Source organism: Myripristis murdjan, chromosome 21 (assembly GCF_902150065.1).
Source record: "Myripristis murdjan chromosome 21, fMyrMur1.1, whole genome shotgun sequence".
In the NCBI taxonomy this organism is placed as follows: Eukaryota; Metazoa; Chordata; class Actinopteri; order Holocentriformes; family Holocentridae; genus Myripristis; species Myripristis murdjan.
Window position 1 is genome coordinate 11,215,273 of NC_044000.1, and position 18,316 is coordinate 11,233,588.

The 18,316-nt window shown below is 43.8% G+C and overlaps 2 protein-coding genes across 5 annotated transcripts in view; one reads left to right on the top strand and one right to left on the bottom strand.

Annotated features, from left to right (window-relative positions):
* The window catches only part of slc39a10 (solute carrier family 39 member 10), a 36,536-nt gene extending 29,566 nt beyond the window's left edge, over positions 1-6,970 (top strand). For all 4 annotated transcript variants that reach the window (XM_030080445.1, XM_030080446.1, XM_030080448.1 and 1 more), the window contains 4 exons: positions 140-454; positions 850-930; positions 3,100-3,290; positions 3,460-6,970. In XM_030080445.1, coding sequence (XP_029936305.1) covers positions 140-454; positions 850-930; positions 3,100-3,290; positions 3,460-3,612 — 740 coding nt within the window. In that variant the 3' untranslated portion in view covers positions 3,613-6,970. The remainder of the gene's footprint in view (positions 1-139; positions 455-849; positions 931-3,099; positions 3,291-3,459) is intronic.
* A 1,200-nt stretch (positions 6,971-8,170) lies between these two features.
* dnah7 (dynein, axonemal, heavy chain 7) overlaps positions 8,171-18,316 on the bottom strand; it is a 130,552-nt gene continuing 120,406 nt past the window's right edge. The window contains exons 62-65 of the mRNA XM_030081275.1: positions 17,442-17,594; positions 11,604-11,781; positions 10,366-10,469; positions 8,171-8,377 (exon numbers count right to left, since the gene is read on the bottom strand). Coding sequence (XP_029937135.1) covers positions 8,171-8,377; positions 10,366-10,469; positions 11,604-11,781; positions 17,442-17,594 — 642 coding nt within the window. The remainder of the gene's footprint in view (positions 8,378-10,365; positions 10,470-11,603; positions 11,782-17,441; positions 17,595-18,316) is intronic.

An 18,316-nucleotide genomic window follows, 5' to 3' on the forward strand; every position in this document is an offset into this window, starting at 1 on the left:
TATAAATCATCTTTCGAATCTACAATTGTTATCTTTGCACCATTTTTTAAAATCATTGCTATCACTATTTATTATTGCCAGACGCAAGAAAGTGTCTTGTCCTTTTGGCAGGTCTTAGTAAGTTTTCCTGTCCTTCCAGGTCCTGACAACATCTCCTGTGACAAGGGCCACAACGACACACAGCTCACAGAGGTCCAGACACCCGACTCTCCTGTCAACAAGGTGTCGCTGGTACCCACAGATACCCACCATGACGAGCAGTCGCCTGCCAAGGAAAACGGACGCAAGGCCAAGAAGCACAGTCACGGCCATGGGCACTCGCATGGCCACGGGCACTCACATGGTGGAAACTGCCATTCAGACCAGGAGATGAAGGATGCTGGCATTGCCAGTATTGCCTGGATGGTCATCATGGGGGACGGCATGCACAATTTCAGTGACGGCCTGGCCATAGGTAAGAGGTTCAGATTTTAAATCCTGAATCATCTCACATCCTCTGAACATAAATCAAACAGGAACCCTAAGATTTCCTGAACATTATTACATTTTATATAATTTAATTTGGTTATCTGTAGAATATGTTTGATGGTATCACTATGTTTGGTGAAATAACTCAACAATTAATGGCATAAAACTTGTTAGCTGATTTGAAAAAAACTATTTTGCTGGGGTAAGCCTTATTTGAACCATTTCACTGCAAGAGTCAGTTAAAAATATGTATGTCTAGGAATTTGTCTTGTCTATGCCAGTTGTTCACACCATTTTTTTTTCTTTACTGAGAATTTAACTAAAATGAGAGATTTGGCCATCAGGATTTCTTTTTGACCTTTTGAAGTGGTGTGTTTATAGGTGCAGCCTTCAGTGCGAACATCACAGGAGGCATCAGTACATCAGTGGCAGTCTTCTGCCATGAATTACCTCATGAACTTGGTAAGTGGGCAGCACACAGAGAGACAGAGAGTTTAAAAATGCAAACCCCCCTTTATTTCACACAATGAAGTTACCCATTACGCCCTAGTCACTACACTCAGTCAACAAGTAGAAGAGTGCAGTTCATCTAAATGGCCCACATTCAGTTGATATTACAATCAGTGGTGAGCAAATCGTTGTGGTCAAACCAAACCCATTTACTGCAATCTGAGGTACTTCTCACCTTTTTCTGACTTGAACTATAAGTTCATCACTTACGCACCAAGTGAGTTTCATGACCCCCTTGTTCCCTTGAAGCCTGTTTAAAAATCCACGGGAGTCAGTAAGAACTAATCATTTTTAACTGCTGAAAAATGCACCTTTTCCAGATAAATGGGTTTTGTCTTACAGCAGCGAAATGGCTGTCAGAGTGTCAGTCAGTGGAGATGATGGAACATGCCTGGCACTCATCGCTCAATACACAGGGACACAAAGACACAAGACACAACTGCAAATGCATTCATGTTGCAGAATGAATTGTTGTCTGTTCTCTGTGAGGATCCAGTTGATTTCTAGTCCAGTAGTTGGATTTAGCTACTGCAAACATTTTTGTCCCAACTACCTGGGTCCTGTGTATGTGCATTTGTGTAATTATGTATGCACATGTGAGGGAAATACTTTAGAGAGATGGATAGAATGGGGTGAAAAAGAGAGATGAGGAAAATAAACAGGACCATCCATTCCAGATCATTACTAATGATGTCTCTTGTCGTGGAGAAGTTTCAGTGCCTTGTTTGTGTGGCTGATGAATAGACCAGTGTCAAATATGCCAGAGCGAGCGGGCCAGTGAATAACTGCCTGTTTTTGTTTGCCTGCTCCCCCTTGTGTTGACTGTAACAGCACCCCACTGTTCTTGGTGTCTCCATGGTTAAAAATGGGGAACAGGCCACTATTAAAAGCATTTTGTGGGCAGAAAACAGGATGAATCGTATTTGGGTGTAGCGAACATCACAAGGAACCTCTTTGAAGGATGTGGCGCTTCATTCAGCAGTGTAGGAGTGCCAGGACTTTCACTACCTAGGCTGTATCTGTGAGGTTCCAATACTGTACATAATGAGAGGACCAAAACTTTTCATTGTGGTCCAACAATTCTTGTCGTTTTTTTTTTGTTTTTTTTTTCCCCAAAACTTTTTGTTGTTTTTACTTAATTGCATTTTGGTACTGTGTATCCTTGGAAAAATAAGGTTTTCCAGATGGATAACTGCAACACGAATCCTGTCTCGAACCACAGTGGCCTGTGTAGATTCACAAGATCATTCTCCTTCTTCACATGTAATTTCCCATTTCCTGTTGAGTTGGCACCAGTTCTTTGCTACCGTCTCCTAACCCCCATAGGCCGCGTGTCAGACAAACCCAGCAGTTTGACGAGTGCACCTTTCAGCTCCTCCTAAACACAAAAGCCTCCCCCGACTGACAGCTGGAAGGCAGAGATGATGATTATGAGGGTTCTTTAACCACCCATAGTGAAGCTAATTGGCAGTGATGGGTGTGTTAATTGCAGTAGACGAGGCGGAGGCAGGCGTCTCTGAGTGTGTGACGGAGTGGAACCGAGCAGGCAGGAAATGACAGAGGAAGTTGAAGTGGGGAAAAAGGCCAGTGGAGTGAGGCATATACAAGCTGGCTTCTCTCCTCACTTCTCTCCTTAACTACCCCCACTCCTCCCCTTTCTCTCTGGATTTGATTGATGGATGTGAGCAGGGTGGTAATATATTCATTGTGGTAATTAGCAAGGAAAAGAGGCTGCTCATTACACTGTGGAGGAAATGTAGGCCACCCCTTCTCTCTATTCATCTCTCTCTCTTCAAATCCAGGGCGTTTCCGCTGAGACTTGGGCCTCTTCCCACATCTGGAATGGCAATGATTGAAGAGGGTAGAGAGGCTACAGCACATGTGTAATCATAAGTGCATCTGAAGGGATTTTAAGATATATTTCTTAGAAAGAACAGCCTGTCAAGATTCTAGTCTGTCTTACTCATATTTTGTTCAGCAGAAGAAAAGACAGTCTTTTCTATCATCTATTTGACTTTTGCCGAATTTTGCTTGATCATTTAGTTTTGTGTGCTGTAAGTGACGTTTGTATTTGAATTGATGTAATCATGTTCAAATGAATCTGTCTGTCTGGGCTGACAGGTGATTTTGCAGTGCTGTTGAAAGCAGGGATGTCTGTGAAGCAAGCCATTGTCTACAATCTGCTGTCTGCCCTCATGGCTTATGTCGGCATGCTGATTGGCACAGCTGTGGGCCAGTACACACACAACGTCACCAACTGGATCTTCGCCATCACGGCGGGCATGTTCCTTTATGTGGCTCTGGTGGATATGGTGAGTATTGCCCAGGAACCTGTGCTTAACCTTTCTCTCTCTCTGTTCTACATGTAGTGCAAGATACAGTCTGCCCCCTTGGCGTGTGAATACTTTTTCAGCAGTACGCCCTGCATTGCTAATTTGAGAAAGTGTTTATCTGATCCTAGCTGGTATTTCTCTCTTCTAGTTGCCAGAGATGCTTCATGGGGACAGTGAGGACCACAAGCGCTGCCAGCTGGGACACTTTGTCCTTCAGAACCTGGGTATGCTGACTGGGTTTGCCATCATGCTGCTCATCGCCATCTTTGAAGACCGCATCGTTATCGACTTTGGCTTCTAGTCTGGGGCGGGGAGGGGGTGGGAGGGTTTGGGGGGGTCGTGGTTAGGGACTAAGGGAGAGTAGAGACAGACATGTCAATATTGTGCTTCTTGGCCTTAACATGCTTTGTTTGCAATGTGATGGTCCAGTCTTGCATGCATGGTGAAATTCATTCATGCCCTGAGCCACCATTCCAAACCGAACCAGTGGCTTATGCATATGTCATGATCATGCTAATGATGTTTACATTTTCCTCCTGCCGCCTCTTGTCTGTCGATTCTGTTCCGTTCTGCTCTCTGTGAATCAGAAAACCATACTGAAGGAAGACTCTGAAGGTTGCACTCCTACCAGCAAACAGCTGCTCTACTCCAGGCTCAGTATACCACAGTCATAGTAGCCACCACAGCTCAGCTCTTCTAGCACTCTCCTGTTAAAAATTCTGGAAAGCCAAACAGAAACACATGTTGGAGTGGATCCAGCTGGAAGGATCATATCCTCACGTACTGTGAGTGTGCACTGTTGCCTCCTAGGATCTGTCTTAGAGACAGAGTGGACAGTATACATGCTACCAGCTCCTAATCTGAGAAGAGCTGCTCAATAGTAAGGTGGTGCATGGTGTGTTTTCCTGCAGAGAGGCCTAGCAGCTCATCCCTCATTCATCATAGCCTGTTGTTAGTATGTTGTTGTTGTACCTTCTACTTGTACTCATCTTTTATCAACCCTGTGCTGTGTCCCATCATCCATGCCTGGTACATCTGTGATGTGTTCCACTGGCCATCGATCATCAACTTGTGATGTCATTATGCTGTACATGAAACACCTCTGTGCCAAGCCCTGGCCACTGGAGCAGCACCACAACCACTCCGCACACTGTCACAGTGTCCTTAAAGAGACTGACAACTGAGCTCCCTCAACTAGTTTCAGCAAGTTTCTCAGTCTGGTATGAACCTGTTGGCTCATGTCACTTTGAAAACATTTTGACAGGTACTGCGCTGATGTGTCAAAACAGGAGTAGTTCCCTGCATTGACATGGGAGATTGTGTAAATGGCTCAGTGTTAGATTTACTGCAGGTTTGTCAATTTTTTTTTCAAAGTCATTTTTTTATTGCCTGATTTGATCATAATTTGAAGTATTGGAGTTACATAGCTCATAGTGTCCAGAAACTGCTGCCAATGCCTTTAAAAATTAGAATGTAAGACTAGTCAAGTTGTTCTAGAAAGTTGTTAATTAGCAGTGTTGTCTGACCGCTGGTTTTTAGGGTTTGACAGTCTGTTGATAGGTAAAATGAGGCATCCTTGTTAGGTCTTTATATTTTATCTTGTGTTATATGAATCAGCAGCTTCAAAATGTGAATTTAGAGATTTTTTTTTTTTTTTTTTTGGACTTCATGAAAAGTATTTAGTTTACTTGATTATTTAGGGTGTCAGGTACGGTCCCTAAAAGGTGCTTTGTCCAATTAGATCACCCTGCTGTTGCCATTTCACTGAATTAGGAGATAACAAAGTTGTGCTGTCACACCAATGCATACCTAATTCAGAATTACTGATGTACTGTTAATACAGAAGATCTTTGAGGTGTCAGTAAGCGTGCAGCTGAAAAAAATATCATTCCTGATAAAACATTTTTAAAGTTCCTTTGTCAAAGAACTTACTTGTTGATTCTGACAATCCAAGACAGACCAAGCAAAATCAACACCCTTGTATCAGAACAGAATATGCTGCATGTGTTCAGATGTCGGCATTCTTTGCACTTGTAATGGATATTTAAACTTCCTTATCAAACCATAGGAAACAATGGCATTCTTTTTTTTCTAGATTTTTGAAAGCATTTATCATCTTCCAGGGGTGTATATTATACACACTCTGCTGACTGTATCAAACATGGCTGAAGTTTGGATCTTATGTACCCCTGGATCTCTGTGCTAATAGTGGCTGGTGCTTGTCACCGACCCCAACCCTTGACATTCCATTGGCTGTTTTGCTGCTCACATGCTAAGCTAGCTAGGCTGGCTTCAGCTGCTGGAGCACACACAAAAATGTGTGACTTCATTTATCCTGTCACTGTGTGACATCCATCGTCTTTGTCGTAATTGGGTGTAAGTCATTGTCGGTCACATTGAACTAACGTACTCGATCTGACTGAATCATGCATGAAGCATGAGTGACATGGTACAGACATTGTGTAGAGTGTAAACTGTTTAATGCATTTGTACAGAAAGATCAAAATGTTGACAACACTTGTTACTTTTCTTAATTAACCGCATGTGAAGATCATGACACGTTCTTTGGGGTTTTGAGTAGCTAAGACTTTTAAGACTTTTTTTTTTTTTTTTTTTGTATTTACTCAGCCGTAAACAAATGATGTGGACTTCACTTCCAGTGGGAGCACATATCTTACCATCCATCAGTCTTCTCCATCTATTTACAGCTGCTTTATTTTCAAACATTAGCATTATGTAAACTTGTATTGATATGGATGCACACCATGTGAATCTGGATCCAATTCCATCCTAGTTCAGAGGTTTTTGGATTGGGGGACAGATGTTCTCAGCAGTGCCAAACAGTTTCAGAGGAGGCTCAGAGCCAGAAGGTGAACAAGAGGCTCATGGAGGTTTTTTTATTAGTTATCAGAGCCCAAGTTGTGGAATAGCCTCAATATCGGTTATCTGGTTGGGGGTGGGGTCTTCATCTAAGCTTGTCGAGCCCACAGTCTGAGATTTTGAAAATCCCTATTCTAGTCAAATATCAAATGGAGAGCTAACCCAAAACATTATAGATCCATTTTGGGGTAAAAATAATGACCTGATATTCATAATTCCAAAGTCAAATATAAAAATGTGTCACTATTTTGTCCATAAGGTATTGTTTTTTTTCAGATGGCGAATATGTTTGTGTTGAATAACAGCTGTCTTAAAATTTGATTAACAGACTTTGAGATCTATTTTTTCTTGTCATACAAGATTAATCATATCTACACTTGAAGGCCCTCCACTCAGTGCATGTTGGGATAGGCCCCAGCCCCCAGGACCCTGAACAAGAATAAGTGGGAATAGAAAAAACAGATGGATGGATGGAGACTTACAAGTGGCCACTATTGTCTTTTTCAGCTTGATTGTTGTCATAATTTAATTTGTTAATTAAGGTGTATGGCAAGGGCAGAGTCACACTTAGGATCACCGTGCCCCAAAGAATACCTCATATCTTCACTGTGAATTGGGCAAAGAAAAATCTGTTCCAAAAATGATGAAGGTCCATGGTTATTTTTATCGTGTTGTAAATATATAGAAATCTTGATATGAAATGCATTGCATCATCCTTGCTGTTTACCTGTTGCATTCTCCCCATTAAGAAAGGAAAATAAATCTTGGAATGATTCCCACGTGTTTGTCGCTGTTGACTTAATGCAATTGATCAGAGACTGAATTGATGTTAACAGCCAAAATTGTTTTGTCAAATACATCATGTAATGTCCACTGATTCCATGTTATTTGAAAAAAGTTTTTTTCCCTTACAAAATGTGAAACAACTTCAACAACACTCAGTACACACTCACCCCCCCCCCCCCCCCCCCTTCCCCGTCTCCTGTAAGTTAGAGCAGTGGTAGTCAAGAAATGGAAGAGTAGTGATTTTTTTTCTCTTTCTGTCCAAAGTGAGGACCCAGATTGGAGTGAAGTAAAACATATACCAGCTCGTCACAGCTCAGTGGACTGTATGTTTAGAAAACATGCTGACACAATGGCGCAACAGAGTTATGGATGCACCTGCACTGATGTAACTTTTCCTCAAAGCAGTGCACGCACTGTGTCAAGGAATGAAAAACAGGAGAAACAAAATCACCCACCAGCTCCCTGGTTGCCACAAGAGCTGGTGTAGCTCATTAGTCGTACATTATGGGAATTATCAACATGGTAGGAAAATGCAATCAGCAATTAAGCAGTGTAATTGCTTGTCTGAAACAGCCAATAGCACAGTAAGTTAAGTGTTTAGTTTAAATTTAGTTCAAGTACAAATCCTGATCCTGATATATGTGAACTGTTAGACAAAAATATCTCGTTTCTTTGCATATTAAAATGCCTCTATGCACCAATGCATAGATGCACACAGTCATGTTTTATGACCTTCCACAATCACTTGAAATACAAAACAATGAGGACCAGGCATTACACCAGTATTTTCAAGTCATTCAGAATTTTTGCAGTGACAGTGGAAATGGTGAAAACACTAGCATTACCATTTCACTGCCTTTTTGAATGCACAGTTTCCAAGGTCAGGCTAGTTTTTACGTGATTCCGAACTACTGACCAGTCTATTTTTTGGTCAACGCCCCGTTACTTACCTCTAACCTGTAATCCATGCCTGGTTGTTCAGAATCTCAGAGGACTAGAATGAGAGCACTGTAAATATTAAGCTATCAACATTAAAGTGCCATGTGTTATTGGTTCTGAACAGTGCTTTATTGATAAGAACTGTGCACAATGGAAAAAGAGACAGTGTGATGGCTTATTCTTTTAAATGAACCTTTTTCAACAATGTGTAACAGGGAACACAGAGACATATAAATGTATAAAACAAAAGGAAACTAGGAACTGAGTTGGCAGAGCAGTGCTACCCCTCTCCTGATCCAGTGCTCGGCGGGCACGCTGGAGTTGAGCTTCATGGCGATGACGTAGTTGGTGGAGTGACCGGTGGTGGACAGGGTGCCGCGGCGCTCGCTGGTCTTGTAGACAGGCGCCACATAGCACATCCTCTGCGGGATGTCCTGTTGCTTGATTGGCTTCAGCCACATCTGACAAGAAAGGTAGAGACAGGCCACAGGGATGTTGGAGAGGGAGTAGAGGTCAAATGGCATGACATGACATCTCATGGGCTGTCCACTTTTGCACACAGCCTTCATCATTTAAGGTTTCTTTCCGATTCAAACATTTCTTTGCTTGAACAATGTGAGTGGCAAGCAGGATTTGGAATATTGTTGATGGTGTGAAAAAAAAAGTTTCCTGTCTTAATTACATGACAAATGTATGATCATGGTATGAACAGAAATGAGAGGCTGTATCAGGGATGGTTAGTTCAAAGGTCAGGAATGAAGGCTGGAAAAAATAGTGGGCTAATGATAGTCGAAAAATAGCGAAGTAGTTTTAATCTCGATTTGTTATCCAAATCTTAAATTACAAACAGAAATGTGGGGGACATGAAGTTTTAATACAATAGAATTAACAAGCACAAGTCCCTTTGGGCTATTAAGAGGCCCTGGTTATGCAAAAGGGATAAACTGGGCCACTCAAAAAAACATTTCTTACAAAAAAAAAAAAAAATATTGAGTTGCAGCAAGAAGAATATTCATCCAGTTCCATAATAGGCGCCTCTATGAACATTTGCATTTCAAAGCCAGCCACAGCAGTCTCTGTTGTGTTTTTCCCAACACAAATAATAAACACATTTTTAATTAAGTTCCGCTCTTGTCAAAAACTGATTCTGTTAATAAGTTGCCCTGAAATGTCTGAATATTCAAAAAAGTCAGTCTTGTGCATTATTCATAACCACTGAATGCATTGTGAGGGCAGGGGAGAGCAACAACAAAAAACAGAACTCACAAAGCAATCAGTCCTAGTTTGTCTCTGAGTTTTCTGCCATCAGCTGCAGGCGCTCTGTTTCTATCTCTTACTCGGTCTAATATTCATACAACATATCAAGTTGTGTTAATTAATAAAGCCCCTTACAAAAACAATGAGGATGAGAAGGGGAAGGCAGAGCGACGTTCCTACAGGCGTAATGTGCAAAGTGCTGAAACTGCTGCTCTTTGTCGGGTCCAGAGAGCGAGCAGCTGCAAACATTCTCCTGGGTAGAAAACCAGCGACTCTTATTATTCCACTGTTGGTTGAATGGTTATTCCCTCTCTGCTTGGAGGCTCGTAGCATTGTTCTCTGATAAAAAAAAAAAAAAAAAAAAAGACGCCTCATAGGGGTTTACAAGCTGAATAAAGATGGAATCTTCCTCGTTTTCGTATGTCGATACATGGAAAGATATTACTCCCCTTGTTTTTTAAGGCCCAGAGGAAATCAGACAGAGATTCACTGCATCCCCGTCCCCACGAACCAAAGCTGCTTATGTAAGGAAATGTCATATGACAATATATTTTATTTTGTTCTCACTTGACTGCGATGTTACCTGCTGCCTTCAATGATTTCATCATTCGCTGGGAGGTGATCTTACACTAAGGGGTAATATGTCGCCCACACTGAGCTGTCAAAGCGCAACAGAAGCGTAACACCTCCACGTTTCTGTACACTTTCACGTGCAAGAAGGAGCTCTTTTTGAACGATGGGGAAATCAATTGAGTTCCTGTGAGCTAAGGTAGACCCACCCACACTACTTGCATGTTGCCTTGAGTGCAATTCAAAAACAGGTCCTATGTCTGCATAACTGCTTATAGCTGGGAATGCAAGAAGGTCAGCACTTGTGTCGGATAAAAAAATGAAATAACAGCAAGTCAGCTCATTTTTTAAGTACAAAAATCTGATGCCGAGAACGACGTGTAACATAAGAAATCAAAGCACAACTGGAGGGATGACTAATGTTTCCTGAAGCGACTGCATCTGAAAAACTGCTGTCTGAACTGAGTCTATTGTTGTAAATATGTTACTGGCCTCTGAAATTTAGTATTTTAAATCTATATTGGAGGTGAAAAACTGGGGAGCCATAAAGAAAATAATCCTTAATTTGTTGAATGAAGTAAGTCAGTCTGTCAGTGTGTTGGCTGTGTGTCACATATCTTACCACAGGCATGGTGTCGTGCAGCATTTTAGGGTGGGATTCAGCAAGGACTTTGGTGTTTCTGTCCCAACGGGCACCGTCAAGGAAGAGCCCACGAATGTACACTCCTGGAAGTGTGAAACACAAACATATCAAACACTGTTCTGTGGATCCGCAAGAGTTTGATTCAGAGCCTCAGGAAAATGTGTAATAATAGACCACAAAAGTATCCAGAGTGATGAATGAATTTCATCTACTACATCTCCAATGATGTAAGGAGAGGCAAGACTTTACATCAAGAAAAAAAAATTGACTACAGTTTGAACAGTTGACACATTATGACTGAACTTATATCAAATCTATACCATTTTGTGAATCGACTCTCGTTTTCTCTCATTCCAGCCATTACTTGAACCAAATCTTGCATCCCTTTTTTTCTAGTTGTTATCCATGGAACCTGAGGGAAATCAGTTACTAAATATCTGTTTTTGACAGAAAAAAAAAAAAATTGGATTTTCTTGGAAACATAACTAAAAGGTGATCTTGTTGGAGACACGTGCTTTATTTCTCAGACGTTCACTTTAAAGGGGCAGTAATTTGTAACATCAGATGACCTCTACAGACTATCAGTAGGTACTGCAGCAACATCAGCAGGTCACCCCCCTCATCCCCTGGCATTGTGGTGGACTTCACACAATAAAGACACGAGTTCACAATGGAGAAGACAGCAGTAAAATCAATGTGCTTAATGAAGCTGAATACACTGTCACTAAAAAAAAATAAAAATAAAAAAACAATAGGTGACTTAAGTTGCCGTCAGTGTCACACACACAAAGCGACACATCTGTAGCAGGGGCTGTGTGTGTCAGTGTGATGAGAGCCCAGCTGGGGACTGATTGAAGATGAGGCTGAATGTGAGGCTTTGATTGAGGCTCCTATAGTGGAGCCAGTGGCACGGCAAGGGGCTGATGGAGGCCTGCGCCTGAAGGAGGGACAGAGAGGCTCCTTCTATCTTTCTTTCTCCTCGCATTCCACCTCTGCCTCTGTCACTCAATCTATCAGTCGAATGGTCTATTTTCATGTCTTTGTTTCATCTTTACCGACTGCTGCTCACTTTCCATGCGTTTCAGTTTTTGCTCTGAATCTTACCCACTAGACACTTCTAGAAACCCTTCGCTCCCTCCCTCTCCTCAAAACCACCCTTCCTTCCTTCCTTCCTTTCCTGGCCCGATTTCCTCCCCTCTCCACTGCTGGCGTCCTACCATCCTCAGGCGGCTCTTTGTACTTCTTGTCATGCAGCACCTCGAAGTCAAAGCCCAGCAAGTCGATAGGGATGGTGTGCTTTCTGGCGTAGTTCTGCTGCGCGCCAGTCAGGAAGGCCTGGGTGAAGAAGAATCCTGACATCCAGAAAACAGCTGGAGTGCCCTCCTCATACCAAACCTGGACATCGCACGGGAGAGAAGAGAAACATTTATTATTGAATCAGTAATACCACTGGGCCCAGCAGGTTCTGGAAAGGGTTGACCTCACTTTTTTTCATGTGACTGCATGTGGTCTAGGGTTGAAATTACTATCATAGAAGGACAAATTTATCCAAGAAAGACAAGCAATACTTTAAGTAAAAAAAGCAATATTGGGATGTGTCCGAGCTGCCAAATGATCTGTTTTCTCTTGAGTAAGGTGTAGCATCACAAGACTAAACTAAACTCTCTAAGCTCTGTTGGGACAGGGCCAAAAATGTCTTGGGCTCCAGCTGGGTCATCCTCAGATTTTTTTTTGGTGCAATGCCAACTCTGGGATAGCAGGAAGGAATGGTGGAATACTTTGTCTTTGTATGGGAATGTACTGTACTTTTCCACCATGTTTATGTATGCATGCTGTCATAGATATGTGATTTACGATAGAAGTGTTACGACAGTGACTACCAGAAAACGGTTGTACCTGGAGGCCCGCCAGGGGGTAAACTGTTGTTGTGTTGTTGAATGGAGGTACGGAATAAACCCAGCGCATAAAGACGTTATTCTATGCTGATCATTTACATACACGGCCTAACGTTAACTTACAAGTTATTACATGGTGTCAGAAGTGGTCGAGCATGGCGAAATTTCAGCCACCGGAGAGTTTTTGCTTTGAGAAGCCTGCCGAGTGGCCCGACTGGAAGAAGCGCTTTTCCCGGTACAGGACGGCTACCAAATTGGACAAGGAGGACGGTGCAGTTCAAGTAAGCGCCCTGGTGTATGCACTTGGAAAGGAAGCAGAGAACATTCTTAGCACTTTCACCTACGCGGAGGGGGAAGATGAGACACAATATGATGTTGTGTTAGCAAAATTTGACGCATACTTCATCCCGAGACGCAACGTTATTCATGAACGTGCCTGCTTCAACCAGAGAGTGCAGCGTGTGGGCGAGCGTGTGGAAACGTTCATTCGCTCCCTGTATGAGCTGTCGGAGCACTGCGAGTTTGGGGCCAACCGTGATGAACACATCAGAGACCGAATAGTTGTCGGCATGTTGGACAAAGAGTTATCTCAGAAACTGCAGTTGATGCCGAATCTCACATTGGAAACGACTGTACAACAGGTGCGCCAGTCAGAGGAAGTAAAGGCTCAAGTCGGCCAACAAGGGGAACGGGCTTGTGCCATACAGGAGGTCGCACAGCAGCGCAGCGCTGACAACTCAAAATGGCGCCGGCCACAGAGAGAGAGGCGCAGTGACCGCGACAGTGACCGCAAGCAGTGCGGGCGGTGCGGCAAAACACCACACAGCCAAGAGGATAGATGCCCAGCAAGGAGGTCTAAATGCAACAGGTGTGGGAAAAGTGGACACTGGGAGAGGGCATGTAAAAGCAGGCTGGTGAGAGAGGTCACTGGGGGCGAGGATGATCATGATGATGATGAAGGACAGTATTACCTGGGCTCAGTTGATACCATGCCTTACAATGATGATGATTGGACTGTTACACTGAACATTGGTAGTTCTCCAGTTGACTTCAAAATTGACACAGGGGCCGATTGTACTATCATAAGTGAAACAGTGTACAACTCACTACAGCCAAAGAGAGTCCTACATAAACCAAAGAAACTACTGAGTGGCCCAGGGGGTGGTTTGAACTGTTTGGGGCAGTTTATTAATCAGACCAGTTACAAAGGTGAGACACACACATTCAGAGTCTATGTCATCAGAGGGGTGAATGTGAATAACCTACTCAGCAGACCGGCATCCATGGCTATGGGGTTGGTGAAGCGAGTATATGAGGTTAGCACCAGTGAGGGGGAGTTTGGCCTACTAAAAACTGAACCTGTGAAAATAGTCCTAGAGGAGAATGCTAAACCCTATGCAGTCAGCACCGCACGCCGAGTTCCTATACCCCTCCTTGGTGCAGTTAAAGAGGAGCTGGAGCGTATGGAGGCTAACGACATCATTGAACCTGTGACTGAACCAACAGAGTGGTGCGCCCCGATGGTGCCCGTCCCGAAAAAGAGGACGGGTAAAGCACGCATCTGTGTGGATTTGAAGAGGCTTAACCAAGCCGTCAAGAGAGAGAGGTTCATATTGCCGACGTCAGAGGAGATGACAGCTCAGCTCAAGGGCTCCACGGTTTTCTCTTCGTTAGATGCTGCCTCGGGGTTCTGGCAGATCCCATTGGACAAAGAAAGCCAGAGATTGACCACCTTCATAACACCATATGGAAGGTACTGTTTTAAACGCCTTCCTTTTGGGATCACCAGTGCCCCTGAGATTTTTCAAAGAAAAATGACGGAGACGCTGAGAGGGCTACAAGGAGTTGCCGTCTACATGGACGACATCGTGGTCTATGGCAAAGATATGACTGAGCATGATGAGCGGCTACAAAAGGTCATGGAACGGCTTGAATCTGCAGGCCTGAAACTGAACAAAGAAAAGTGTATGTTCAGAAAGGAGGAGCTGCATTTCCTGGGTCAGATGATCAACAAAGATGGTGTGCGACCTGACCCTGCCAAGGTGTCTGCAATCAACGACCTTGAAGCACCAGAAAACGTCTCAGAGCTTAAGAGAGCACTTGGCATGATAAATTACTTAGGAAAATATATCCCAGAGCTAGCTACGGTGGGCCGGCCGCTGTATGACCTACTAAAGTCTGACTCTGTGTGGATGTGGGGTCCGGCACAGCAGGCAGCCTTCGAGCGTATCAAAGAGCTCCTCACAACGTCACCTACCTTGGTGTACTATGATGTAAACAAGAGTACTGTCGTTTCTGCTGACGCAAGTAGCTATGGAATTGGTGGCGTCCTGCTGCAGCTCCATGGTGAGGACTGGAGACCGGTGGCGTACTGTTCGAGGCGACTGACCGATGCTGAAACAAGGTACGCACAGATAGAAAAAGAATGTCTAGCGAGCGTATGGGCATGTGAGAGGTTTGAAATGTACCTCTATGGCCTGCCTTTGTTCAAACTTATCACGGATCACAAACCCCTCGTTCCACTGATGAACTCTAGAGATCTTGACAATGTGCCAATCCGTTGCCAAAGACTTCTCATGCGGTTGATGAGGTTCAACTTGGAGGCAGAGTATGCACCGGGGAAGACCCTCGTCGTGGCAGACATGCTGTCCCGGAGCCCACAGAAAGACACAGAGCACAACAGAGACAGTCACATGGATGTAGAGTGTTATGTTGCAGCAGTGATGAGCAACATCCCAGCATCACCACAAAAGATGGACCGGATCAGAACTGAGACAGCGGCTGACGAGCAGCTCCAAGAGGTGATCAGGTACATACACAGGGGGTGGCCTGACCACATTGCACATGTACACAGTAGTGTAAAGGAGTACTTTCCAGTTAGAAATGAACTGTCAGTGTATGATGGCATGGTGACACGAGGGTGTAGGATAGTGGTACCAGGGACAATGAGGTCAGATATACTAGAGCGTATACATGAAGGACATCAGGGGCTAAATAAGTGCAGAGACAGGGCCAACACCTCTGTATGGTGGCCCGGCATGGCTTCACAGATCGCACACAAAGTAGAGTACTGCACGTACTGTCGTGAGCAAAGACGAGCACAGAATAGAGAGCCTCTATTGCCAACAACCCTACCAGACAGGCCATGGGCTAAAATTGGTGTAGATTTGTGTGAACATGAGAGGGGAAGTTATTTGATTATATCAGACTACCACTCGCGGTTCATGGAGATACTCCACATGCCAACCACAACTAGTACTCAGGTGGTCTTGAAACTAAAAGCTACATTTGCCCGGTACGGCATTCCAGATGAGGTTGTCAGTGACAATGGGCCACAGTTTAGCAGTGATTTATTCAAAGATTTTGCCTGTGAGATGGACTTCATACACACAACCTCTAGCCCCCACAATGCACAGGGGAACGGACACGCTGAACGAGCAGTCCAAACAGCAAAAGGGATTCTGAAACAAAAAGACCCTCTACTTGCTCTTATGATCTACAGGTCCTCCCCACACAGCAGCACGGGAGTCAGTCCGGCTGAACTTCTGATGGGCAGAAAAATCAGGACAACTCTGCCCATCCTTGCCAAGAACCTGCAACCAAAGTGGCCGAGCCGACATCAGGTCAGAGTCAGAGATGCCGCCGAGAAAGGTAAACAGGCCTTATACTACAACAGGCGTCATGGAGTGAGGCGGCTCCCTCCACTGCAGCAGGGAGATCGTGTCCTCACACGACTGGACAATCAAAGGACATGGACCACACCAGCAGTGGTGACAGGTGAGACCACCACACCAAGATCTTACCTCATTGAGACAGAGCAGGGAGCTCAGTACAGGCGAAACCGTCGCCATCTCCAAGCGGTGCCCATTGCACCCGGGTCCCCAGCCAAATCCGACACACACACTGACAACGACCCACCGGGCATGGAGGTGAGTCCTCAACGTGGCCCACCTAGCCCATCTGTGGACAATGATGGACTGCCTCGAACTAGGTCTGGCAGGATTGTCAGGCCGGTCCAGAGGCTGGACATTTGAAAAGAAGGTTTGGTCCACCTGCTACGGGCCGTTTAAAGAAAAAAAAAACAAAGACAGAAAATATGGGACTGTTGAGGTTCATGGTTTATTGGACATTCCAGAAATTTTTGTGGGACTGTTGTGAGTTTTAAAAAAAAAAAAAAAAAAAAAAAAAAAAATGAATGAGGGGTGTGAGAGAAGAGAACTGTTTGGTTGACATGTTTATCAAGCACAGGGATTGTGTTTTGTTACAGAAGTTTGTTTACAGGTCTACCAAGAGAGTTTTGTGTTCTGAAAAGTATGACACTGTTATGCATGGTTATGCTTATGAAACACATAATTGTTTACAGGGACTGTGAAACATTAACCTCTGGTTATATGTAAGTGCTGTTATTTACACAAACATTGTGAGTTACTATACTCAGATGATAGCAGTATCTGATAGGGGGAGATGTCATAGATATGTGATTTACGATAGAAGTGTTACGACAGTGACTACCAGAAAACGGTTGTACCTGGAGGCCCGCCAGGGGGTAAACTGTTGTTGTGTTGTTGAATGGAGGTACGGAATAAACCCAGCGCATAAAGACGTTATTCTATGCTGATCATTTACATACACGGCCTAACGTTAACTTACAAGTTATTACACATGCCTGTCATCCAGTATGTATCAGATGACCGGCATTTCCAGTGGATACGTGTATAGGGTGCACACACACAGATGCACACATACACACACACTCACACTGCATACTCTCCACTCCACTAGGTGCTGATGAATAAGAGGGGAATTTCTCCCGTGGAGAGGGTGAGGCAGACTGGGAACTGATTACTGGATGAGGCAGTCCACAGTGCAGACACATGATCGCAGGCCATTTCACAACCCAACTCTGATCATAGCTGAAGAGCTCAGTACTTCTATGTGTTAATGAGCCAAAATGAAATCAAGAGGTCTTTTATAGCTCACTACAATTAAAGTTCTTTCTTTCTTATCTTTCTCTTCCAAGCCTCGGTCCTTCCTTTCTACCTCTATTGTTTTAGACTTTGAGGCTTTTGTTTTGATTAATTAATCTGGCCATTCTAAATGATAGAATTTAATTTACCTCACTGAAAGTCTGATGTCAAGCAGTCTGGCAGGTTTCTGTACCTGTAAAAAGTTGAGTCGCTCCAGGAAGTCGTTGACGTAGCTTCCTAGGGGTTTGAGGCTGGGGTATGACTTCTTCATCCACATGCCAGGGATGCGACCCTTCAGGATGCTGCTGACTACTTCCTCCAGCTCTGCAGACATCACAGCCAGCCCCTGACACACACACAAACACAAACATAACTGATTCAAGTGCTCATGCATACAAAAAAGAATCAAATGTGCTTTGAGCCTGTTTTTCAGTAAGCGTGAAGTTGATAAATGCAAAGCTGAGCTCTGCTGCCACACCAGCACATGATTTACATCTTCACCACTTGAACATGTGTTGTTGTTCAGGCTCTGTTCCAGCTGCTGAAGTGATTTGAGTGAGAGAGTGAGAGAGAGATCCAAGCTTGTCACTTAGGTGACAGACAGCCACATAATGGGCACTCTTATCACTCTGTAGGGGCCCTTTGATACCAGTAGGCGAGACGATGTGCCTCATCCTAATAACCTGACTCTTCGTGCTCTTTCCCCTTCAGTCCCAAGAGATTGATGTATCTCAATATGCAGGCATTCAATTCACATTGCCATTATAAAGCAGAATACATGGCAAGGACTTTGAATACTAAATGATAAACAAAGAGAGAAACATTCACTTGTTGAAACAGTTTACTTTTTATGTGTGTGATCATTTGCTTTTGTTTGACAACTGGTGAGCTGACTGGAAGGAGATTTTTTTCCCCCACTTTGCTGATGTATGTAAACCCCTCTTTCTACTGCTTTGGTGGTGAATTTCCAGGCTTTCCCCAAAAATGATTTTCATGATCACTGGCTGATGACTGATTACTTTTTAAGACTTGGAAATTGTCAGTCATTTTCAAAAGGAAATCTGTTCC